Raw genomic sequence first — 25270 nt, forward strand, 5'->3', positions numbered from 1 at the left:
GATGGTTGCTGATAATGGGCCTCTGTAGATATCCCATTTTAAAAAATCTGCAGTTTCCAGCTACAATAGTTATTTACAACATTAACAATGTCTACACTGTATTTCTGATCAATTTTATGGTATTTTAATAGACACATTTTTAAAAAATCTTTCAATAACAAGGACATTTTTAAGTGACCCCAAACTTTTGAATGATAGTGTATACCAGGACCTTATTGCCTACAGAACAAACCCATGTGATTTATACAGTACATAGCAAACAACCTCCATTGTGTTTCGGTTCCCTTCCTTTCAATCTCAGTTGTTCCCGTTTTTCGATACAAGAATACAGCTGGTGTCCCAGGGAGAGATCCAACTCGTAAGCCTTTGTTCTGTGTTCTGGAATGTGTAAGATGGTCCCCCATGATGGTAGTCGTATGGTATTGCTAGAGCAACTGTAAACTGTTCAGTGATGGAAGCTGTTTTCCCTATATCGTGCATGAATCATGTTGGTGTAGTTCACTTGAAAGAGGGTTAAAGGGAGAAAAAGCCAATAATTTAAAAATACCAAACAATTATTCTTAGTATTTAGAATTATTTGATTTGTTATTAGTCCTTTCTTCATTTCAGTTTTCTTTCTATCAATTTGTTTTGAGCACTCATGCTAATTTGGACATTGGACCAAGTCCTTGTCCATGTCTTACCATTTTGAAGAAATGGCTGCAATGCTGCAGAAAACATTTATTGTTGCAATAATCTAGCTTGTTTTGTTAATGCACTATGGCGTTGTCTGAAATAGATTTGGTGGTGTGGGGTCTCCTTGTTCTAGCTTAGCTTGTGTTCGGTTACATGTATCTTCATGCTTCCTTGTGTTCTCTTGGTGGTTGACTTGACTGTGTGTTGTGTTTTTTATTTCCCTTTGTCCAAACCCTTCCATCCAAAAAACTACAGACAGACAAGGAGGGTTGCTACTTCACATAGGAGGCTCTGAGTTGAAATGCCTTAAGTATTTCACAATAATTTGGAGTGGAAATAACACAAGATGTTGGGGGGATACCTCATTATGCATAGGTTGGTGGGGATGCTTTTCATGCAAGTTGTGTTTTATTGTCATTTGGAAGGGTGACAAGGTGTAACGGGCTCTGTCTATAGCCAACGTGGTGCTGTTGATCTTCATTCCATTCCATTTAGAAGATTCCCACACTCTGCTTTAATCTAGTGAACAGACTGACCAGGTGCAAGTGTTTCAGCATGTAAACCTCGGTCATTGCACTCCTAGCATGGCTAAACTCCTCACTGGCATAGTGGAAATATGATACTTTTATTTTTCATATTTATCCCGGATCATTACCAGTTTCACAGTTTGTTTGACCTCGGTTGTATATGTCACCATATTATATCTGGATATTGGGTGTCTCCATTCAGAGCATACGTCCATAGCATCCTCTGTCCAGCTATGTTAACTCTTCCCATATGAATTAATAACTGCATTATTAGGTACTTTGTATTGCTGGCAAATGCTGTGTTTGTGTGGTTAGGTTAGGAAGGTGGCTAACATGATAAACTTGAGCTATTGATCTTGTGTTTTTCTGGTGTGATACTCTAGGTAGTAGTTTTACACCTGGGTATAATAAGCCAACCACCTGTTTTCTGTGTGCATTTTCTTAATAATAACAATGTATTCATCTTACATATATCTCATTGGAATGAAGCTGACTGGTCTTATTTTAATTTTTCCTGCTGTCACTGTCTTTACCCCATGTCTACTTCCTGGTCAGGTCACATGGTCTGGAAAAAACTCCTGGCCTTATGGTTGTCTCTAGTTACCACAGCCACAAAGTCAAAATTGGCTTTATAATAAAAATGTATGAAAACAAAAATCATATTTTTGGTATTAATTTAAGGTTTGGCATAAGGTTAGTAGTGTGGACCGGGTAAAGTTTAGAATCACATTTTAAAAGATCAATTGTAGAAACAGGAAAAAGTCTCTGCACACTTCCAGTCAGATGTAAATGTATTTTAATTTTAGCTGAGCTTTCGGTCAGTTGACCATCATCAGGACATGAGAAATTGTAGAAGTAGACAGAGTTTTTATGACTTTGGATGTGGTAAATAGTGACAACCTGGCCTTACCTTTGTCCTCTGCAGACCGTATACTGGGTTGTTACTGCTAAAAGTGTATAGTATAATAACTCAAGCTGGTGAAGGGGAATGAACAGTAGAATCCTAAAGCACAAGCTTTCTAATGCATGTCCTCCTCAGGTTTTCATATGTGCACATGGGTGAAGCTGTAGACGTGTTTAATATGAGGCTGTACCTTCTTGAATATTACAGATATGTTTCTTTGCTGCTGATAAACTGTTTAAACTAACCTGCCAGTGATTAAAGGGAAGTGGCCATCTTTGTACAACACACTGTTGTTTTGCTGTAACTGCGCAATGTGTTATGAGCTGGAGTATTTTATAGACACTAGAAGTATTTACCAATAACATGAAAAGCAATAGCTACATTATAATGAAGAATAACATGGATCGGTGAATGTTGTGGAAAATCTTTAGGTTCACTTTTGATGGATTTTGTACTGTATTTATTACTAATGAGGATGCAAAAACTTGCATAGCTTAACCCAAACTGTTCTGTCTCCTGTTTTATTTATTGTCTGATTGTATATGATCTTTTTCTATGTGTTTTTCAAATAAACTCCCTAAAATGCTGAAAAGACCTGTTTTAAGGATGATTACATTTTTCAAAAAATGTATTTACCTAGAGAGTTTTCATCTGTATTTTTCATAGCTGTCTACATGCCACGATAGACGAGGCTGGTAGTAATACCGCACTCAATGAGCTGTATTCTGCCATAAGCAAACAGGAAAACGCTCATCCAGAGGCGGCGCTCCTAGTGGCCGGGGACTTTAATGCAGGGCAACTTAAATCAGTTTTACCTCATTTCTTTTTTTTCACCCCAGACAATTGTTGTTCAATAGCAAACGGTCTGAGTGGTACCCCAATGGGAATAAACTGGTTGATTCAACATTGTTTCCACATCACATCACCCCAACATTGAATCAACTTGTAAAACTAATTGGATTAGCAAAAAGTCATCCATGTTAGGGCATTTTGTCTTTTTTAACCTAAATCCAATGACATGGTGAATTTTGGGAGGGATTTCATGTTGAATTCACGTTAGTTGACAAACAAATGTAAATCAAAACGAGGCATTGAACTGACAACTGTGCCCAGTGGGACATCTTCATTCATATAACATCTTTGGTCATGTCATCACTAGCCTACATCAGGGTCAGAGGTTAACTCATTGGTCTTGTCACTGAAGACCAGGATGTAGTTGTTGGCGCAGGCCAGCTCTCTCATGATCGGCCCGTCGTCGACATGCTTGGCCAGCCAGGGGTCACATGGGAAACGGAAATTCTGGCCCATGGTCTCATCTATCACATTGATGTACTCCAGGTGCCAACCTGGGGCAGGACCTGAGAAAAACACAGGTTAGAATGGATTATGTTCTTGCCTCTATACCAATCATCACCAATCAGCTACTTCAAGACTTAGTTTTGTTTTCCCTTGCTGGAAATCCTGTGTACAGAACTGCTGTTGCGAATAAATCAATCAATGAAAAGTGAGAAAGATCCTCCTGTGTCCTGTCTCAGTCTATTTAGCCACTGTTACACCACCATCATTACCGTTAGTGATGAAACTAAATGGCATAGCATATGAAAACCTGCTCCTTACTCTTGTTGTCGTGCCACACGCAGATCTTGGACTACTCTCCCAAGATGAGGATGTCTGGGAAGCGGAACACATCTTTGGACTTTCACTCAAACTTGTATCTGCTTACCGCCCTCCTTCAGTGCCAGCGTACCAGTGTCCCTGTAATTCCCAAATACTATCTGGAACAAGTTGGCATCAGTGCCCGTGCCTGGAACAAAGGTGGATAGGGGAGATTAAAGACAAGATGATGTCAGTGGTTCTCTCCACTTCTCCACCAATAGGACAAACATACCACCAAATTATTATTATCTCATATAGCACCGCTGCCAGCTCACAGATCTTAGTCCTTTTGGGCCCTTTGGTTTTCGACAGCCAGTTCTCATAGGTAAACACAGACACTAGGGCTCCCGAGTGACGCAGCAGTCTAAGGCACTGCATCTCAGTGCAAGAGGTGTCACTACAGTCCCTGGTTCCATGGTCTCTCATCCGGCCGTGATTGGGAGTCCCATAGGGAGGCGCTCAATTGGCCCAATGTCGTTCGGATTTGACTGGGGTAGGCTGTCATTGTAAATAAGAATTTGTTCTTAACTGACTTGCCTGGTTTATAGCCTCGCTACTGTATATAGCCTGTCTTTTTACTGTTGTTTTATTTATTTACTTACCTATTGTTCACCTAACACATTTTTTGCACTATTGGTTAGAGCCTGTAAGTAAGCATTTCACTGTAAGCTCTACACCTGTTGTATTCGGCGCACGTGACAAATAAACTTTGATTTGATTTGATTTGAACGAGCATCACAAGTACGTGGACAAACTGAAAGCTCCTCTCAGTAATATAATGGTATTTAGTGTGTTATTGCTCTAACAAACTCACCTTCCGGATGATGTTGGTGTCTAGTATGTTGAACAGTCTGTGATGAGACCATTGCCTCTGTCCTTGGCCAACCAGCACTTACACTGGAAGATGTACTTGATGCCTTCTGTCGGCACGACAACCGACAGCTCATCCACCAACCAGCAGCTCTCTGGGGTGGCGCTATTATCACCCAGCCGTGGGAGAGAAAAAGAGACAGAGTGAGAGGTAGACTACCACAAAAGCTCTACTTCCTCTCTGGCAAAAGTCTAAACGGGATCCTTGGGACGTCCCAACTCTGACATCACCCCATTGAAGTAAGGGTTAAGGTTAGGGTAAGGGTAGGGGTTATGGTTATGGTTAGGGTGTAGGGTAGGGACGTCCCAAGGATTCCCGGATAGCACTAACCGAGTTGTCGTGGCGGATACGGATCTTAAACACCTGGCCGAGATCCACCACCTCGATGGAGAACTTATTCACCAGGGCGAGACAAATAGAAAAGGGACACATGTAGTGAAGTAAAATCAACCTGACTGCTCTTAATCACTATGATGGACTGAGAGAGGCTTTAGGGAATTCAGAAACAGACACACTTTGCATTAATTAGTTAACCTTTTGAAATGACACGATTTTAGCAATACTGTGCTGTCTTTGGTTTTAGTATTCCATGAAACAACACGGTAAACTACATGGTATCTTTGCAACTTAATGTAAAGTGTGACCAAATAATAACACACATACTCTTTCAAACTTTTTGCTGTTGCTCTGACTTGCTGAGTTTGCATTCCCGTGTCTCCCAGGTCTCCGTAGATGGTGAGAAACACTTTTCTGTCGGTCACTCCTCCGCACGTTTCGCCCGTTCTGACAACGCAGTGAATCATTTTCACCGGCAGGATGGGGCTAGAGCTGCTCAAACTCCTGGGTAGAGCAGACTGCAGGGCGGCTGGGGCAGCCTTCTCCTGCTATATTTACCCACACAAACTCCTGGGTAGAGCAGACTGCAGGGCGGCTGGGGCAGCCTTCTCCTGCTATATTTACCCACCTGAAACAGCCACTAACCTCATAAAAATTATTACCACTGGGTTGTCACCTGACCAGAAGAGAAAGCCCATGTGAAAATCGAGAACATGCCAGAAAATTCTGTCGCTCTGCCATTGCTTTGGTAAACACATTGAGGGATGAGGCTGGAGAAATGTCCAGTAACCACTCTCAAATTGACAGAGCTAAGGATGCAGGGACTAACCATCCATGATATAAACATTATCGTTTTAATGTTTTGAGACAATACAGTGTTTGTTTACAATTACTTTGTTTACAAACAATGGACTAAAACAAGCTTATATTTTGGGTTCTGATGACATTTAAGTTATAATAATGACCATTAAATGACCACCAGATGACCATTAAAAAACATGACCTCCTAAATCTTTCTATCAACTTCCATGTAGTCATGATGAAAGTCCTGAAACAGATGCATAAAGACAGAAGTTAACAAATGCTAGGCACAAGCAAGGGAGAAGAAAATTATACTGTAAATGTTTCCTCCTTTTTCTGGACAGAGTTGTGGCAGTGGCCTCGACAGGCCACTAACAGTCGCTGTTCCTATCTCTCGAGGCTAAGTTGGCAGCTGGCATGAATGCTGATTGGCTAAAAGCTGTGGTATATTTAAGCAATAAGGCACGACGGGTGTGGAATATGGCCAATATTCCACGGCTAAGGGCTGTTCTTCTGCAAGGCGCAAAGCGGAGTTCCTGGATACAGCCCTTAGCCGTGGTATATTGGCCATATACAGTTGAAGTCGGAAGTTTACAAACACTTAGGTTGGAGTCGTTAAAACTAGTTTTTCAACCACTCCACAAATTTCTTGTTGACAAACTGTAGTTTTGGCAAGAAGGTTAGGACATCTACTTTGTGCATGACACAAGTAATATTTCCCAACAATTGTTTACAGACAGATTATTTCACTTATAATTCACTGTATCACAATTCCAGTGGGTCAGAAGTTTACATGCACTAAGTTGGCTGTGTCTTTAAACAGCTTGGAAAATTCCAGAAAATTATGTCATGGCTTTAGAAGCTTCTGATAGGCTAATTGACATAATTTGAGTCAATTGGAGGTGTACCTGTGAATGTATTTCAAGGCCTACCTTCAAACTCAGTGCCTCTTTGCTTGACATCATGGGAAAATGAAAAGAAATCAGCCAAGACCTCAGAAAAAAAATTGGAGACCCTCCACAAGTCTGGTTCAGCAATTTCCAAAGGCCTGAAGGTACCATGTTCATCTGTATAAACAATAGTACGCAAGTATAAGCACCTTGGAACCACGTAGCCATCATACCGCTCAGGAAGGAGATGAGTTCTGTCTCCTGGAGATGAACGTACTTTGGTGTGAAAAGTGCAAATCAATCCCAGAACAACGGCAAAGGACCTTGTGAAGATGCTGGAGGAAACCGGTACAAAAGTATCTATATCCACATAACCTAAAAGGCCACTCAGCAAGGAAGAAGCCACTGCTCCAAAACCACCATAAAAAAGCCAGACTACGGTTTGCAACTGCACATGGGGACAAAGATCATACTTTTTGGAGTAATGTCCTCTGGTCTGATGAAACAAATATAGAACTGTTTGGCCATTATGAACAATGTTATGTTTGGAGGAAAAAGGGGGAGGCTTGCAAGCCAAAGAACACCATCCCAACCGTGAAGCACAGGGGTGGCAGCATCATGTTGTGGGGGGGTGCTTTGCTGCAGGAGGGACTGGTGCACTTCACAAAATAGATGGCATCATTAGAAAGGAAAATTATGTGGATATATTGAAGCAACTTCTCAAGACATCAGTCAGGAAGATAAAGCTTGGTCACAAATGGGTCTTCCAAATGGACAATGACCCCAAGCATACTTCCAAAGTTGTGGAAAAACTGCTTAAAGACAACAAAGTCAAGGTATTGGAGTGGTCATCACAAAGCCCTGACCTGAATCCAATAGAAAATGTGTGGACTTCAACTGTACAACAAACCCCTGAGGTGTCCAATGTAATTAGAGCCATAAACATCTGTTTTGTCAAACCCGTGGTATACGGTCTGATACCACAGCTTTCAGCCAATCAGCATTCAGGGCTCCATCCACACAGACCTATACCACGGGTATGACCAAACATATATTTTTACTGCTCTAATTATGTTGGTAACCAGTTTATAATACAATACAACTTGTATACCAGAATATGCTACTTACATTTAAACATACAGTATTCATTTAGTGACTTCAATTGCTAGTGAAGGAACAAATATTCTCTGCTCTTGTGTCGCTACAGCATACCAGTTTGCTGCACCGGAATAAGTACGGACTGAATTTACTGCAACTCAATACCCTTTTCCGTCCTCTATCGTGTCTACTTCGGCAAGAAGATGGTAAGCGCGGATGCAGTGTAACATGACAATCTGAAATCATCCTCTTTAATTAACGTTCTCATTTGATCAACTACATGTTTGTTGTGAAGATGAAAGCATTGAATTATGGCAGACCTCAGTATTTCATGGTGTTAGTTTCATAATCGCTACAAACCCGATTAATAAACTAACGTAACAAACACTTAACGTTAGCTACTGTATGTCGCAGACGCTCAAAGTAGATGGGTATCTTCCAAATAATTTTCAATCAGCATCTCAAATTGGCTGCTATTATTTGTCCCCATAAATGAAACGATTTTGACAATAGCATTCATTAGTATGTCCATGTCATCCTACAAAACAAGGAAAGTAGCTAGTTTTCTCAGGTGGAACCAGCTAGCATCATTCAACATTAGCCTGTTGACGTTAGCATGTAGTTAACGTATACAGCCATCTTGTATTGTTTTGAATGAACTGTAAATTCTAATTGGTCACCATAAATGTGTTTTCACCTGTGTCACAGACGAAGGGAACGTCATCATTTGGTAAACGTCGCAACAAGACGCATGCCCTGTGTCGTCGGTGCGGCTCCAAGGCATACCACCTTCAAAAGTCCTCTTGCGGAAAGTGTGGCTACCCCGAAAAGCGCAAGAGAAAGTGTGAGTGGCTCGTGCTGTTGTCTTGGCAGATAGTTTAGTAAAATTTGATCAGTCAGTGCAGTCCATTCATGTTACCAATAGGGACTATCAGTGACACTAGATGGATAGATGGATGGATGCTGCAGGTCAACTTACCAGAGCTTAACCTGTCAAAAGTTTCCAGTGATGCATATGTCAAACAAGCTGAAAAATTCCAGATGTCCTCACATGCAATAGTGACTTTTTGCACTTCCAGACTTTTGTTTTGTGGGGGTTTGGTCAAGCTGACCATGTTGTCACGCTGATGTATGTGTCTGTACAGCGGTTTTGCTCTTCATTGATTCTATAACACGCTCATCCTTACACTTGCAGATAACTGGAGTGCCAAGGCCAAGAGACGCAACACCACCGGGTCTGGCCGTATCAGACACCTGAGGGTTGTCTACCGCAGATTCAGGTGAGTCCAACATCCTCCCTGCAATGAATTTCAGGGCTGATTTGCATAATACATCAGGTGCAAACAGAAGAAAATGTTTCATCGGAATACAAAGATGAGCTGTTCTTTAGGCAGGAGTATGTACCTCCATTTTTCCAAAGCTTGCTTTTTTTTGTTTGTTGAATGTGAAATTGGTATCATTTTTAACTGCAGAGAAGCACCTAATTTGCCCCTGCGGAATCAGTTGAGACGAATCTTGTCTGTCCTTAATTGGCCCAATGTAACCAATATGATATCGCTAGCTAGTTTTGCCAAGGTGGATTAGGTTGCTCTGCACAGATGCTTTTCAGTGCTGGGTTGAACCCTCTAGTTTTGTTTGTTGAGATATGATCATCTTACAATACACCAGGAAGGAAGGTGATGTTGGTTTTATTTGGAGTTGGTGACTGTTAAACTACTCATGAAATGTGTTTTTCTGCGTTATAAATGGTGTCACTGCCATAATTTGACAAGTGCCCATTGCTGTGAGTGACTGAAGTGCTTGCTGACTAATCATTTTACCTTTGATATCGTGAATGCCAAATTGGAATGCTTATTTAATGCAGTGCATTCAGAAAGTATTCAGACCCCTTGACATTTTCTACATTTTGTTACAGCTAGGTATGCACCGATATGACTTTTTGGCCGATACCGATAATGAATATTTTCCTTGCCAAATAAAAAGATATCGTTAACAGATATTTTACATTTTAGTGGTCAAGTAAGCATTCTAGTACAGTTAAATAGTTAACACACACACACATGGATGCAGCGGTCTAAGGCACTGCGTCTCTGCAAGAGGTGTCACTACAGACCAAGGTTCGAATCCAGGCTGTATCACATCCGGTCATGATTGGGTGTCCCATAGGGCGGCGCACAATTGGCCCAGCATCATCCGGGTTAGGGGAGGGTTTGGCCGGGCTAGGCAGTCATTGTAAAATAACAACTTGTTCTTTAACTGACTTGCTTAGTCAACTTTTTTTTTACACATGATACCCCACAATGACAGGTAAATAAGGAATCTGTTTTTTTCACTAAGTATTTGAGACCCTTTGCTATGAGACTCGACATTGAGCTCAGGTGCTTCCTGTTTCAATTGATCATCCTTGATATGTTTCTACAACTTGATTGGCACCCACCTGTGGAAAATTCAATTGATGATTTATAAAGGCACAAACTTGTCTATCTATATAAGGTCCCTCAGTTGACAGTGCATGTCAGAGCAAAAACCAAGCCATGAGGTTGAAGGAATTGACCGTAGGTCTCTGAGATCGGATTGTGTCGAGGCACAGATCTGGGGAAGGTTACCAAAGAAATGTCTTTAGCATTTAAGGTCTCCAAGAACAGTGTCCTCCATCATTCTTAAATGGAAGAAGTTTGGAACCACCAAGACCCTTCGTAGAGCTGGCTGCCAGGCCAAATTGAGCAATCCGGGTAGAAGGGTCTTGGTCAGGGAGGAAAGTACAGAGAGATCCTTGATGAAAACCTGCTCCAGAGCGCTCGGGACCTCAGAATGGGGTGAAGGTTCACCTTCCAACAGAACAACGATCCTAAGCACACAGCCAAGACAACGCAGGAGTGGCTTCATGACAAGTCTCTGAATATCCTTGCGTGGCCCAGCCAGAGCCCGGACTTGAACCCGATCTAACATCTCTGGAGAGACTTGAAAATAGCTGTACAGCGATGCTCCCCATCAGCAGAGAAGAATGGGAGAAACACTCCAAATACAGGTGTGCCGAGCTTGAAGCATCATACCCAAGAATACTCGGGGTTATAATTGCTGCCAAAGGTGCTTCAGCAAAGTACTGAGTAAATAGTCTGAATACTTATGTAAATGTGATATTTCATTTTTTTTTTTTAAATGTACATTTAAAAAAAAAATGCAGAAATGGAACTTTCCATGTTATTGCCGATGTGGTAGGCTATTTATTTGGAAAATATTTGTAATTGATCTGAAGATTTTAAAGGTATCAAATATCATATTTTTTTATTTAACTTGGCAAGTCGGTTAAGAATAAATTCTTATTTACAATGACTGCCTACCCCGGCCAAACCCTCCTCTAATCCGTTTGACGCTGGGCCAATTGTGCGCCGCCCTATGGGACTCCCGATCACGGCCAGTTGTGATACAGCCCGAGATCGAACCAGGCTCTGTAGTGACACCTTAGACAGCTGCGCCACTTGGGAGAAAGGAATATTAGCATGTGGCACATGTTCGTAATGGATGGGGTTACCTACCTGTAAAAACATTTGAGACCCAGTAAGGGGCACTGTATGTGTGTGTACACTGAACAAAAATATAAACGCAGTAATTTAAAAGATTTTTCTGAGTTAATGAAATAAATTCATTAGGCCCTAATCTATGGATTTCACATGACTGGGGATACAGATATGCATCTGTTGGTCAAAGATACCTTAAAATAAAAAAAGGTTGAGCCATGGATCAGAACCTGGTGTGACTATTTGCCTCATGCAGTGCGACACATCTTTCCATAGTGTATCAGGCTGTTGATTGTGGAATGTTGCCCCACTCTTTTAATGGCTGTGTGACATTGCTGGATATTGGCGGGAACTGGAACACGCTGTCGTACACATCGATCCAGAGCATCCCAAACGAGCTCAATGGGGGACATGTCTGAGTATGTAGGCCATGGAAGAACTGGGAAATTTTCAGCTTCCAGGAATTGTGTATAGATCATTGCCGGCATGGAGCCATGCATTATCATCCTGAAACACGTGATGGCGACGAGGAATGGCACGACAATGGGCCTCAGGATCTCATCACGGTATCTCTGTGCATTCAACTTGTCATCGATTTTAAAATGCAGTTGTGTTCGTTTTCCATAGCTTATGCTCTGGATAAGAGCGTCTGCTAAATGACTTAAATGTTAAATGTAAATGTTATGCCTGCCCATACCATAGCCCCATGGCCACCATGGGGCTCTTTGTTCTGCCATCTGCCCGGTACGAACACGCAGATGAGTTAACCTGAGCCATTTTTCGACAGTTTGCAGAAAATCTTCGGTTATGCAAACTCTGTTTCATCAGTTTCTCCAAAACAACATTGGATGCGGCTTATGGTAGAGAAAAACATTAAATTCTCTGGCAACAGCTCTGGTGAACATTCCTTCAGTCAGCATGCCAATTGCATGCTTCTTCAACTTGAGACATCTGTGGCATTGTGTTGTGACAAAACTGCACCTTTTTGTGTGGTTGTTTATTGTCCCCACCACAAGGTTGCTACCATGTTGTCATATTGTGTTGCTGCCATGCTATGTTTTCTTAGGTCTGTCTTTATGTAATGTCTTTTTTTGTGATGTGTGTTTTGTCTTATTTTAATTTGATGTATTTTAAATTTTTAATCCCAGCCCCTGTCCCTGCAGGTGGCCTTTTTTCTTTTGGTAGGCCGTCATTGTAAACAATAATTTCTTAACTGACTTGCCTCTTTAAATAAAAAGTAAAGATGCAGCTGTGTAATGATCATGCTGTTTAATCAACTTCTTGATAGCAAAGGAGAAATGCTCACTAACAGGGATGTAAACAAATTTGAGCGAAAAGTATGCCTTTGTGTGTATGGGAAATTTCTGGCGTTTTTTTTATTTCAGCTCATGAAACATGGGACCAACACTTCATATTTAATTTTTATTTAACCAGGTAGGCTAGTTGAGAACAAGTTCTCATTTACAACTGCGACCTGGCCAAGATAAAGCATAGCAGTGTGAACAGACAACAGAGTTACACATGGAGTAAACAAGTCAATAACACAGTAGAAAGAAAGTCTATATACATTGTGTGCAAAAGGCATGAGGAGGTAGGCGGATAATTACAATTTTGCAGATTAACACTGGAGTGATACATGAACAGATGGTCATGTGCAGGTAGAGATACTGGTCTGCAAAATAGCAGAAAAGTAAATAAATATAAACAGTATGGGGATGAGGTAGGTAAATTGGGTGGGTTATTTACCGATGGACTATGTACAGCTGCAGCGATCGGTTAGCTGCTCAGATAGCAGATGTTGTGTTTTCTATATTTAGTTCAGTATAGTTTACAATTCATTGTCATGCTTCCTCAATGTGTTTTCTCTGGTCTTTTCCAGGAATGGATTCCGTGAGGGAACTGTCCCCAAGCCCAAGAGAGCAGCAGTGGCTGCCTCCAGCTCTTCTTAGAATCTGAGTCTGAAATAAAGTCATCATAAAATGACAACTTCATCGCCTCTCGTCCTCTTTGGTCAGTTCTAAGTTATACAATGAAGATAAACAACATTGAAATGTTATCTCTGACAATAACCCTAGCAGCAACCAGTAAGTCATGGGACTTTCAGTTCTATCACTAGAACTTGTTTGATGGAAGGGTTTTCCTGCAACCAGCAGAGGGACACATTTCTCCATGGTCAACAAAACAAACATCTGAAATAATCCACTGTTATGCTAAACATTTTTCTGCCTTTGAAGTATAACACTCAAAGGCAGAAAAATGTTTAGGGAGTCACAGTATTGTGATTTGACAAAGGAGACACGAAGGATGGGGAAAAAAACATAGGTATTTAGCAGTTCTATCAAGAAATATATTTCCCACAACTCATACTACTAGATAAGATGTGAAAATGTCATGGGTCTCAGTGACTCCATGGAGTGAGACTAACTGCTATGGTAACCAGTAATCTGATTCAATACATTTATTACAAATCACTATGTTTGTCAGTAAATTCAAAGGGTTTCACTACGGCTGCTATCCAGGCGGTGATCCTTGTGGTTAACCAAACATTATGCTGTCTGTTTTCAATAGGCCCAAACCTATACATCCTCGAAAGCAAGGATGGGCATCTCCTGTCCTCTGGGGCCTGATTGGTGTCACACTTTTGCCCCAGCTAACACACCTGACACCAATTTTCTACTAATGATCTTCAGTTTAGGATGCAGTTAGTTTAATCAGCAGTGTTTTGCTAGGGATGGGGGATAAAAGTGAAACCTCTTCGGCCCTGAGGGCTAGAGTTGACCTTCCTTGCTCTATAGCTCACAGGTGACACTCAGTTTGCCAGAGCAGATGTCCATTAGGCTTTCCTGCATGGAAACCTTAATGGCTCTTTTTATATCTACATGTCAAATCAAATCAAATTTTATTTGTCACATACACATGGTTAGCAGATGTTAATGCGAGTGTAGCGAAATGCTTGTGCTTCTAGTTCCGACAATGCAGTGATAACCAACAAGTAATCTAACTAACAATTCCAAAACTACTGTCTTATACACAGTGTAAGGGAATAAGGAATATGTACATAAGGATATATGAATGAGTGATGGTACAGAGCAGCATACAGTAGATGGTATCGAGTACAGTATATACATATGAGATGAGTATGTAGACAAAGTAAACAAAGTGGCATAGTTAAAGTGGCTAGTGACAAGGATGCAGTCGATGATCTAGAGTACAGTATATACGTATGCATATGAGATGAATAATGTAGGGTGAGTAACATTATATAAGGTAGCATTGTTTAAAGTGGCTAGTGATATATTTACATCATTTCCCATCAATTCCCATTATTAAAGTGGCTGGAGTTGGGTCAGTGTCAATGACAGTGTGTTGGCAGCAGCCACTCAATGTTAGTGGTGGCTGTTTAACAGTCTGATGGCCTTGAGATAGAAGCTGTTTTTCAGTCTCTCGGTCCCAGCTTTGATGCACCTGTACTGACCTCCCCTTCTGGATGATAGCGGGGTGAACAGGCAGTGGTTCGGGTGGTTGATGTCCTTGATGATCTTTATGGCCTTCCTGTAACATCGGGTGATATAGGTGTCCTGGAGGGCAGGTAGTTTGCCCCCGGTGATGCGTTGTGCAGACCTCACTACCCTCTGGAGAGCCTTACGGTTGAGGGCGGAGCAGTTGCCGTACCAGGCGGTGATACAGCCCGCCAGGATGCTCTCGATTGTGCATCTGTAGAAGTTTGTGAGTGCTTTTGGTGACAAGCTGAATTTCTTTCAGCCTCCTGAGGTTGAAGAGGCGCTGCTGCGCCTTCTTCACGACGCTGTCAGTGTGAGTGGACCAATTCAGTTTGTCTGTGATGTGTATGCCGAGGAACTTAAAACTTGCTACCCTCTCCACTACTGTTCCATCGATGTGGATAGGGGGGTGTTCCCTCTGCTGTTTCCTGAAGTCCACAATCATCTCCTTAGTTTTGTTGACGTTGAGTGTGAGGTTATTTTCCTGACACCACACTCCGAGGGCCCTCACCTCCTCCCTGTAGGCCGTCTCGTCGTTGTTGGTAATCAAGCCTACCACTGTTGTGTCGTCCGCAAACTTGATGATTGAGTTGGAGGCGTGCGTGGCCACGCAGTCGTGGGTGAACAGGGAGTACAGGAGAGGGCTCAGAACGCACCCTTGTGGGGCCCCGTGTTGAGGATCAGCGGGGGAGGAGATGTTGTTGCCTACCCTCACCACCTGGGGGCGGCCCGTCAGGAAGTCCAGTACCCAGTTGCACAGGCGGGGTCGAGACCCAGGGTCTCGAGCTTGATGACGAGCTTGGAGGGTACTATGGTGTTGAATGCCGAGCTGTAGTCGATGAACAGCATTCTCACATAGGTATTCCTCTTGTCCAGGTGGGTTAGGGCAGTGTGCAGTGTGGTTGAGATTGCGTCGTCTGTGGACCTATTTGGGCGGTAAGCAAATTGGAGTGGGTCTAGGGTGTCAGGTAGGGTGGAGGTGATATGGTCCTTGACTAGTCTCTCAAAGCACTTCATGATGACGGAAGTGAGTGCTACGGGGCGGTAGTCGTTTAGCTCAGTTACCTTAGCTTTCTTGGGAACAGGAACAATGGTGGCCCTCTTGAAGCATGTGGGAACAGCAGACTGGTATAGGGATTGATTGAATATGTCCGTAAACACACCGGCCAGCTGGTCTGCGCATGCTCTGAGGGCGCGGCTGGGGATGCCGTCTGGGCCTGCAGCCGTGCGAGGGTTAACACGTTTAAATGTCTTACTCACCTCGGCTGCAGTGAAGGAGAGACCGCATGTTTTCGTTGCAGGCCGTGTCAGTGGCACTGTATTGTCCTCAAAGTGGGCAAAAAAGTTATTTATAGTCTGCCTGGGAGCAAGACATCCTGGTCCGTGACTGGGCTGGGTTTCTTCTTGTAGTCCGTGATTGACTGTAGACCCTGCCACATGCCTCTTGTGTCTGAGCCATTGAATTGAGATTCCACTTTGTCTCTGTACTGACGCTTAGCTTGTTTAATAGCCTTGCGGAGGGAATAGCTGCATTGTTTATATTCGGACATGTTACCAGACACCTTGCCCTGATTAAAAGCAGTGGTTCGCGCTTTCAGTTTCACGCGAATGCTGCCATCAATCCACGGTTTCTGGTTTGGGAATTTTTATCGTTGCTATGGGAACGACATCTTCGACGCACGTTCTAATGAACTCGCACACCGAATCAGCGTATTCGTCAATATTTCCATCTGACGCAATACGAAACATGTCCCAGTCCACGTGATGGAAGCAGTCTTGGAGTGTGGAGTCAGCTTGGTCTGACCAGCGTTGGACAGACCTCAGCGTGGGAGCCTCTTGTTTTAGTTTCTGCCTGTAGGCAGGGATCAGCAAAATGGAGTCGTGGTCAGCTTTTCCGAAAGGGGGGCGGGGCAGGGCCTTATATGCGTCGCGGAAGTTAGAGTAACAATGATCCAAGGTTTTACCACCCCTGGTGGCGCAATCGATATGCTGATAAAATTTAGGGAGTCTTGTTTTCAGATTAGCTTTGTTAAAATCCCCAGCTACAATGAATGCAGCCTCCGGATAAATGGTTTCCAGTTTGCAAAGAGTTAAATAAAGTTCGTTCAGAGCCATCGATGTGTCTGTCTGCTTGGGGGGGATATATACGGCTGTGATTATAATCGAAGAGAATTCTCTTGGAAGATAATGCGGTCTACATTTGATTGTTGACCGCATTTGTGTGTTTTAGTGTAAAGGTAGAGTTGACGTCGAAGTTTACATACACCATAGCCAAATACATTTAAACTTTTAAATACGTTTTTCACAATTCCTGACATTTAATCCTAGGAAAAATTCCCTGTTTTAGGTCAGTTAGGATCACCACTTTATTTTAAGAATGTGAAATGTCAGAATATTAGTAGTGATTTATTTCAGCATTTCTTTCATCACATTCCCAGTGGGTCATAAGTTTACATGCACTCAATTAGTATTTGGTAGCATTGCCTTTAAATTGTTCATCTTGGGTCAAATGTTTCCGGTAGCCTTCCACAAGCTTCTCACAATAAGTTGGATGAAATTTGGCCCATTCCACCTGACAGAGCTGGTTTGTAGGCCTCCTCGCACGCACATGCTTTTTCAGCTCTACCCACAGATTTTCTATAGGATTGATGTCAGAACTTTGATGGCCACTCCAATACCTTGACTTTGTTGTCCAGAAGCCATTTTGCCACAACTTTGGAAGTATGCTTGGGGTCATTGTCCAGTTGGAAGACCCATTTGCGACCAAGCTTTAACGTGACTGTCCTGACTATCTTGATGTTGCTTCAATATATCCACCAAACTTTCCTTTCTCGTGATGCTGTCTATTTTGTGAAGTGAACCAGTCCCTCCTGCAGCAAAGCACCCCCACAACATGATGCTGCCACCCATGTGCTTCATTGTTGGGATGGTGTTCTTTGGCTTGCAAGCCCCCCCCTTTTTCCTCCAAACATAATGATGGTCATTCTGGCCAAACAGTTCTATTTTTGTTTCATCAGACCAGAGGACATTTCTCCAAAAAGTACCATCTTTGTCCCCGTGTGCAGTTGCCAACCGTAGTCTGGCTTTTTTATGGCAGTTTTGGAGCAGTGGCTTTTTCCTTGCTGAGCGGCCTTTCAGGTTATGTCGATATAGGACTCGTTTTACTGTGGATATAGATACTTTTGTACCTGTTTCCTCCAGCATCTTCACAAGGTCCTTTGCTGTTGTTCTGTGATTGATTTGCACTTTTCGCACCATAGTACGGTCATCTCTAGGAGACAGAACGTGTCTCCTTCCTGAGTGGTATGACGCCTGCGTGGTCCCATGGTGTTAATACTTGCATACTATTTGTACAGATTTGGAAATTGCTCCCAAGTATGAACGAGACTTGTGGAGGGTCTCCAATTATTTTTCCTGAGGTCTTGGCTGATTTCTTTTGATTTTCCCATGATGTCAAGCAAAGAGGCACAGAGTTTGAAGGTAGGCCTTGAAATACATCCACAGGTACACCTCCAATAGGCTAATTGACGTAATTTGAGTGAATCAGAAGCTTCTAAAGCCATGACATAATTTTCTGGAATTTTCCAAGCTGTTGAAAGGCACAGTCAACTTGGTGCATGTTAACTTCTGACCCACTGGAATGTGATACAGTGAAATAATCTGTCTGTAAAAAAAATTGGGGGGAAAAATGGCTTGTCATGCACAAAGTAGATGTCCTAACCGGCTTGCTGAAACTAGTTTAACAAGAAATTTGTGGTGTGGTTGAAAAACAAGTTTTAATGACTCCAACCTAAGTGTATGTAGACTTCAACTGTAGGTGGTAGTGGAGTGTTATTTCATTTGAACATGTCCATGTGACTTTTGGAGACGCTTGGCAGAAAATGTTGACTTGGAATCTAGGTCCCTGATATTAGTAGCTGACCCCGTATAAGGTGGGAGTGGTGTTTTGCTTTACAGTGAAAGTTCTCCATCTTATCCAGTTTCACATTAGCCCATGGCATAGTTGATCTCCAACTGAATTGGATTTCCATGGCTGTATATGCTTTTTTTTCTATCAGAATCCAGAAGGAGCTTCATCATAACAAAGTAGCTGGTCGTCTTTACAATGAAGACTCTAAAAAGACATTCAAAATAAACACTGTGGTTAGTCCATACAGGATGTAGAGGCGGAAATGAAGATAGTTTATCACAGCAGGAAAGGAGAAGAACGTGTCAGTCATGTCGGCCAGAGCGTTTGGGTAAAAGCCCTTGATAGTGACAGCTATGACAGTTGATGATGTGGTTTCTCAGGTTAGGGTAAGTTGTTTAATTATTCTGGAACATTTTCAAACTAGAGGACACGGGTGAGGAGAGAGTATGATAAGCATCATGATGGCATGTGTCTGTCAGCACTTAGGAGGAACTTTACCTGCATTTTGTTTTTCTTACTGACAGTGTTGCAAGAAGACAACACTTTTTAAAAGACAACTTGATACGAAGTGCATAAAACATGAGGGATTTTACTCCAATGTAGTCTGTTGGTGTTGATGGATTCTGGGTTCTGACTCAAACTTGTAATAGTGTTAATTATCAGGTATCCTATTGAAATAGAGTGCTATGGTCTAGGGCCTACAACATAAGTTAGTCTGTAGGAGGAATGTGTATGGTGGCGACAATTAAGCTTGGAATGTACTGAGTGAAGGAAACACGATCACATGCTGACAGGCACTGATAGTGGTGGAGAGATTCGGTTTAGTGAGGAAGGGGGCCGAGGTCAGGTCACGTTAAGGGAGGAAGGAGAGGGAGATTCCACCCCAAGTTGGGGTATATATACTACCACTGGTGGAACCATGTCTTGGTCTTATGCAGCTGTATGACCTAATGGGGGAATAAACTTGGTTTGAGCTTTACTAAGTGTCCGTGAGTTTTATTAGGTTCATTTAGAACCTAACAGTATGTCAGCATCAACTAAGTACAAAAGGTAGCTGGACTTCAGAGGTCCCTTTTGTAGAGGGGTAATACAGCCTACCAATGATTCCATATCGAACAGCCTGATATGTTCTGACTTCTAAACTTGAAAGGTCCGGTCACATTAAGGGAGAAGGAACAGTTTAATACCCGCATCACTTCCTGCCTAGCAATACAGATGTAATGTTTAGAAGGAAGGAGGATACTTCACCTAAATTGGGATGTATATACTTGTTCTGGTGGGAACATGTCTTTGTCTGTTCAGCTGTCTGACCATTTGAGTGAATAAACTTGGTTTGAGCTTTACTAATCGTCTGTGAGTTTCTACTCGGTTCATTTAGAACCTAACACATTTGTTTTATTTAGGCTACTCCTTTAGTTTCCACTCTGATTCAAGTGTTCTGGGAGTGTTTACACAACCAAATGGTTTAAAACTAAGAGTTCAACCCAAACACTTAGACCTAGCTGTCATGGCCATCTTAATTCCGGTAGAAACTCCTCACAGTGCATTGAGTTCTATTTGAAATGTTCAGAAGATGGTTTACCTCTGATGTGTGTGATAGATAAGGGAAAAGATACGCCAACCACTCAGATGCATAACAGCTTGACTCTTATTGTGGGACAGGGTCGTTGCAGTTTGGAATTTCACTGAAAGGAAACAAGTGAATGTTGCTACAAAGGATGTGGGCCCTAGATGTTTGTCCTTTGAAATTGTTGAATAAAGAAACCACTGGCACAGAAGGTCTGGGGTTGTTATTAGTGCAAAGTTCAGAATGATCAAACCTTCAAATGTATATTGACTGAACCTAATGTTGGTTACGTCATTATTGATTATCAAACCCAGGTTTGTTATTAGGCAGCAATGTTCTTTTTTATGTTCACATCAGCTCAAAGTGAGTAAACTGGAATGTCTGGTCCCCCATTGCCTTGTTTGCTCATCACATTCAGGGGGACTTATTGGTAGGTTTATTCATTTGTATTTCACATCTCAGTCACGGTGAATTCCCGATTAGCACACCTAAGCCGGAGGATCGAACCTTGTATTTTATAGTGTGTGTAGCACAAGTTTCAGCATGTCCCTGGATGAGACGGCAATTTGTTAGATTCCAAAACCTGATCCTCAACCAGTGAATACTCAACAGGAAATCTGTTTAGGGTTCCAGGTGAACTGTAACAGATGTTAAACTGACATTTCAAAGTACATTGCTGAGAAAGTATCTCTGTATTACATGATTAATATGATAATACAATGAAAAACAGCCAAGCACATTGCTTATTCTATTCTTCTTCAGCTATTCTAAGTATAATGAAATATATATCCTTATCATAGCAGCATGACTTCACTGTTTGACGGAAGGGTCAGGTTTCCCTCATTAAGGAGGGTGGATGTAATCCGAGGCAACCGCAACAGTGGAGGAGATCTCAGTTCCTGTAAAACTCATTGTGACCACAATCCTGGAAGAGAAGGAGAGAGAGAGGACACTAATATGAGTCCTTTTAAAGGCTCTCCCTCTCCAGAAACCTTTTTGGCATGGCCCTCATTGGAGGACTTCAACCCACATCTGCAGTCCCTTAGATCTTGACGTATTTGCTAGGCCCAGCTCCCCGCTAACACACTTAGAGGCGACATCGGATACAGCGTGTGAGTAAGCGTAGTTGTCATCTGTTTCCAACCTCTGGTAAAGCACTTACCATTGGTGTTGATCAATGCCACTTACAATTTGAATCAAACAGTGGAAACGAGTGTGAGAAAGAAGGTTGGAGGGGTAAGGCATCACAGCTGACAGCTGACTTCAACCATAGACCGATATGGCAGAGCTTTATCCAAATTATGACATTTGATCAAATGATTAAATTCATTATTTCACAATAATATAGTACATTAGTGTTTGAAGCTTTTACTGTACCAAGTTCTGAAATAGCTTGCAAAGAGTACATTAACACACACACACACAATAGTTTGATTGTACAATAAGTCCCTGTTCCCATATATATATATATATATAAAAAGTCAGAAATGTTCTCTTTTGCTTATTGGTAAGTCACTGAGTTCATGTTAACTCGTAAAACATGTCAGGGTGTCTGAAAGCTGATGAACTTATGACCAGTTGTTGTTTTCCTATGTCTTCCAGGGTGACCATTTCACTAGATCCAGTTCCCCATGTTCACTGCTTACTATAAGGTTCCCACACTTCCCATTGGCTGTCAGACATTTATATCACTCATTCAATCACACACCTGAAGGGAGGGAAGCCATGTTAAATATTATTCCCCAACAAATACTGTTTCACATCAGTCTTATGAGAACCCGCAATTAAAACAGACACACAGTTGGGAATCAGACTGCAGTCAGTGCTGGCTGGCCCTGGGCATGGCCAGAGTTTGGTATGATGGGACACTGGGTACTCTCATATAGAGAGACAGGACACCATGCCCAGGGCCATACAACATGGGCACTATATAAACATACAATATGGTCCAGACAACTTGCCAAGCACTTCCAAGAGTTCATATGACATTTGACCAGAGTAAAGAAGCATCTCAGAGTATCTGGAAAGGCTCAGTGGTTAAATACATTGATAACGCTTGTAATGGGTGATTAATCATGTGGGGAAAATGGGGGAATTCTGCACTCTGGTTGCTAGGTAACGTCTGAAAATAATCATGATGAAAAATGAACGAAAACATACTCAAATTGGTCTCTTGTGAAAGTCTGAAATCGTCTCCAAAAATCACTGAGTGGAGACCGGAGTTGGCTGGTACACTAGCTTTTAGCTGGGAAATGCTTGTGTGTTTCCAGTATGTTAGTCACATGACTGTATTGCTGTACTTTTCTACAGGTCTAATATAGCCTTACTTACTTGTCTTTGCTCGCTGTGGTGCATAAGTATGTATGCAATATATTTTCTTTGACATTTTGTCTTGAATTACATGCAAACAAACAAATAATGTATACTCTGTAAATATGACCACTGACAGTACTTCCCTAATTTTGGGACAGGGAAGTGGATGTCAGTAATAATAAAGGTTTATCCATCTACTGACTGTAATATAATATTACCCATTGCTTTATTATGTGTCCGCTGAAGAGGTCTGAAGCCTAAGCAGTTAAAAGGTCCGTTATCATGGATTTACAGTGGGGCGAAAAAGTATTGAGATAAACTTTTGTTATTGACCAAATACTTATTTTCCACCATAATTTGCAAATAAATTCATTAAAAGTCCTACAATGTGATTTTCTGGATTTTTTTCTAATTTTGTCTGTCATAGTTGAAGTGTACCTATGATGAAAATTACAGGCCTCTCATCTTTTTAAGTGGGAGAACTTGCACAATTGGTGTCTGACTAAATACTTTTTTATCCCACTGTACATGAACTGAATCTGTTCCCCCTTTCAACTCCATTGACCTCGATAACAAGAATGACACCAAATAATTCATGGCTTTTATCAAAAGGTTTTTACCCTGTCCGTTTTCTTGGAACCTAAACAACAGATGTACATTTTTGGCCTCTTGGTTTCTTGGGGTAACAATGACGCAAGTGAAGGTGTTTAATGACACTTAATCTGAACACAATAATGGAAGACCATTTCAAACCAAATGACATTGAAGAGTAAGTGCCAAGTCAAATTAGTTTATTCTTACTGTTGACCTCAATGTGTGTATTCGACTCGATGGGCACTTCTGCACGTTCCCTCTGTTCCCTTGGGTGCATCTCTATTGCTGAATATGTTTTTCTTGTATGGAGGTAAATGCGTTCACATCTTGCTGAAGCGAGATCTTTAACACATTGTTATAGCCCATATCTGATGGGCTTTACTTTCTGATTCTATGCAGGTCATCTTGAGCGCCTAAGACTTTCCTATTTGCTTTGGTTAATGTTACACAACAATGAGGATCAACATGTAACATGTAATTAATAACTGGTTTCATGGGAACGGGCTGTGTTTAATACTGTTCTGAACCCCATGAATTAAGCCTGTATTCTGAGTCCAAACTATGTTTGTGTAGGGCTTAACACAGTCAGAAGGTTGACAAATTCCTGAAGCTTTTTAGATCATCTTCTCCCTCCCTGGTCTGCTAACACTGTATGGCTTCGGCTACAGCACTGAATGAGTGCCTCAATTGGTGAAATACTAATTATTTACAGATTTTACATGCCTAAAATGAATGACACTGTTATAAACCATTACCACCTGTACCCTGAGAAAAAAGTGTTGTTTTTACAGGGTTTCAACCATTGCCTGGTCTTCCTCTTTACATTAGATTTGTCTTTTCTCCCCACTACCTGAGAAAGACAGCTTATGCACATTACTGCGGTTTTATCATCTCTACCATTCCATCGTTTCTGGTCTCTGTCATGTATAATGCTATAATAATCATGACGTAGTGGTCTACTGTCCTGTTCATCTGTAGCTGACAGCAGATGTGCCCTGATGCTGAGCAGTCAGTGTCATAGCCCCCAGGAGACACAGGACAGAGAATTGATGTTGGCGTGCGTCCTGTTGACTTAAAGCAGCTTTATGTTTCCTTGTTACTGTAATGTGATGCACAGCACAGAACGGCAACGTATGTGTAGTTACTGACATTATATGGCCATGTTACAGGAGAATGGACGGAAATGTAGACTGGACGGAAGTGTGGCCACTAGCTCAACCCAGACCCTGAAACCTAATAGCTTATGAACTTGCTCGCGAACTCTATGCCCATTTTTGTTCATTAAGAGTGTCCATGAGCATCTACTGGCTCTATCTTATGAAAGTGTAGTTTGTGGAAGAGGCATAAACACATTTGGTAAAAGTATGTGTCACGTAAGATTGCAATCAGACCTGGGTCAATATACAAGACAATTACTGCAGTGAACAAGCCCTATTGTCTCTTTGGAAGTACTCCATGCAACATCGTGTTTTGATAAATGACAGCCTTTCACAGTTTATCTGCTCTCTCCACCACACATCATGTGGCTGTTGTGGTTACTCATGTTGAGGTTGGTTGCTCTCACACACTCTGTGTTGATATTCCATTCTCAGCATATTTGTCAAAGCATTGCTAGTTCCAGCTTAAAGGCCCAATGCAGTCATTTCTATATCAATATCAAATCCTTCATGGGTAGTAATTAAGTACCTTATTGTAATAGATTTCCATTAGGGACAAAAATATATTTTTAGCAAAACACTATTTCTCAAGGAAGAATTTTGCTGGGACTGTCTGGAAGTGGTCTGAGTCAAATCAAATGTTATTTGTCACATGCACCCGAATACAACAGGTGTATATCTTACCGTGAAATGCTTACCGTACTTACAAGCCCTTAACCAGCAATGCAGAGTAGGGAGAGGAAAACTGAAGACTAGCTATTATTGGCAGAGAGGTTTGGAACTATCTTTCTTATTGGTCAATTAACCAATTTGCCGCATAGTAATGTCACCATGGAAAGTCGAAACTCCCGCCCATGCAAACCTGCTGATTAGAAGGTCCTGTGTAGATTGCATTTTCAACCAGCAACTATCTGTCACGCGCTGACCTTAGATATCTCTGTTTTCTATATATT

The 25270-nt window shown here is 41.8% G+C and overlaps 2 protein-coding genes across 4 annotated transcripts; one reads left to right on the top strand and one right to left on the bottom strand.

The window, feature by feature from the left end:
* Positions 1–200: 200 nt before the first annotated feature.
* LOC115140303 (lipoxygenase homology domain-containing protein 1-like) lies at positions 201–7777 on the bottom strand. Of its 3 annotated transcripts, XM_029678615.2 has the most exons (4): positions 5297–7777; positions 4577–4738; positions 3830–3910; positions 201–3464 (listed from the first exon to the last, which is right to left on the bottom strand). In XM_029678615.2, the coding sequence occupies exons 2-4, from the start codon at positions 4707–4709 to the stop codon at positions 3262–3264; spliced, it is 417 nt and encodes a 138-aa protein (XP_029534475.1). In that variant the 5' UTR covers positions 4710–4738; positions 5297–7777; the 3' UTR covers positions 201–3261. The 3 variants fall into 3 exon arrangements, 2 of the variants coding, with proteins under 2 accessions (XP_029534475.1, XP_064882866.1); XR_003865216.2 differs by having other exon boundaries at positions 3724–3910; positions 4577–7777; XM_065026794.1 differs by having other exon boundaries at positions 4577–7777.
* A 97-nt stretch (positions 7778–7874) lies between these two features.
* LOC115140304 (large ribosomal subunit protein eL37-like) lies at positions 7875–13262 on the top strand. The gene is made up of 4 exons (XM_029678616.2): positions 7875–7964; positions 8467–8602; positions 8954–9038; positions 13156–13262. Exons 1-4 carry the CDS (start codon positions 7962–7964, stop codon positions 13223–13225), a joined length of 294 nt encoding a protein of 97 aa, XP_029534476.1. The 5' UTR covers positions 7875–7961; the 3' UTR covers positions 13226–13262.
* Positions 13263–25270: the final 12008 nt, after the last annotated feature.

Source organism: Oncorhynchus nerka, linkage group LG13 (assembly GCF_034236695.1).
Source record: "Oncorhynchus nerka isolate Pitt River linkage group LG13, Oner_Uvic_2.0, whole genome shotgun sequence".
Taxonomy (NCBI): domain Eukaryota; kingdom Metazoa; phylum Chordata; class Actinopteri; order Salmoniformes; family Salmonidae; genus Oncorhynchus; species Oncorhynchus nerka.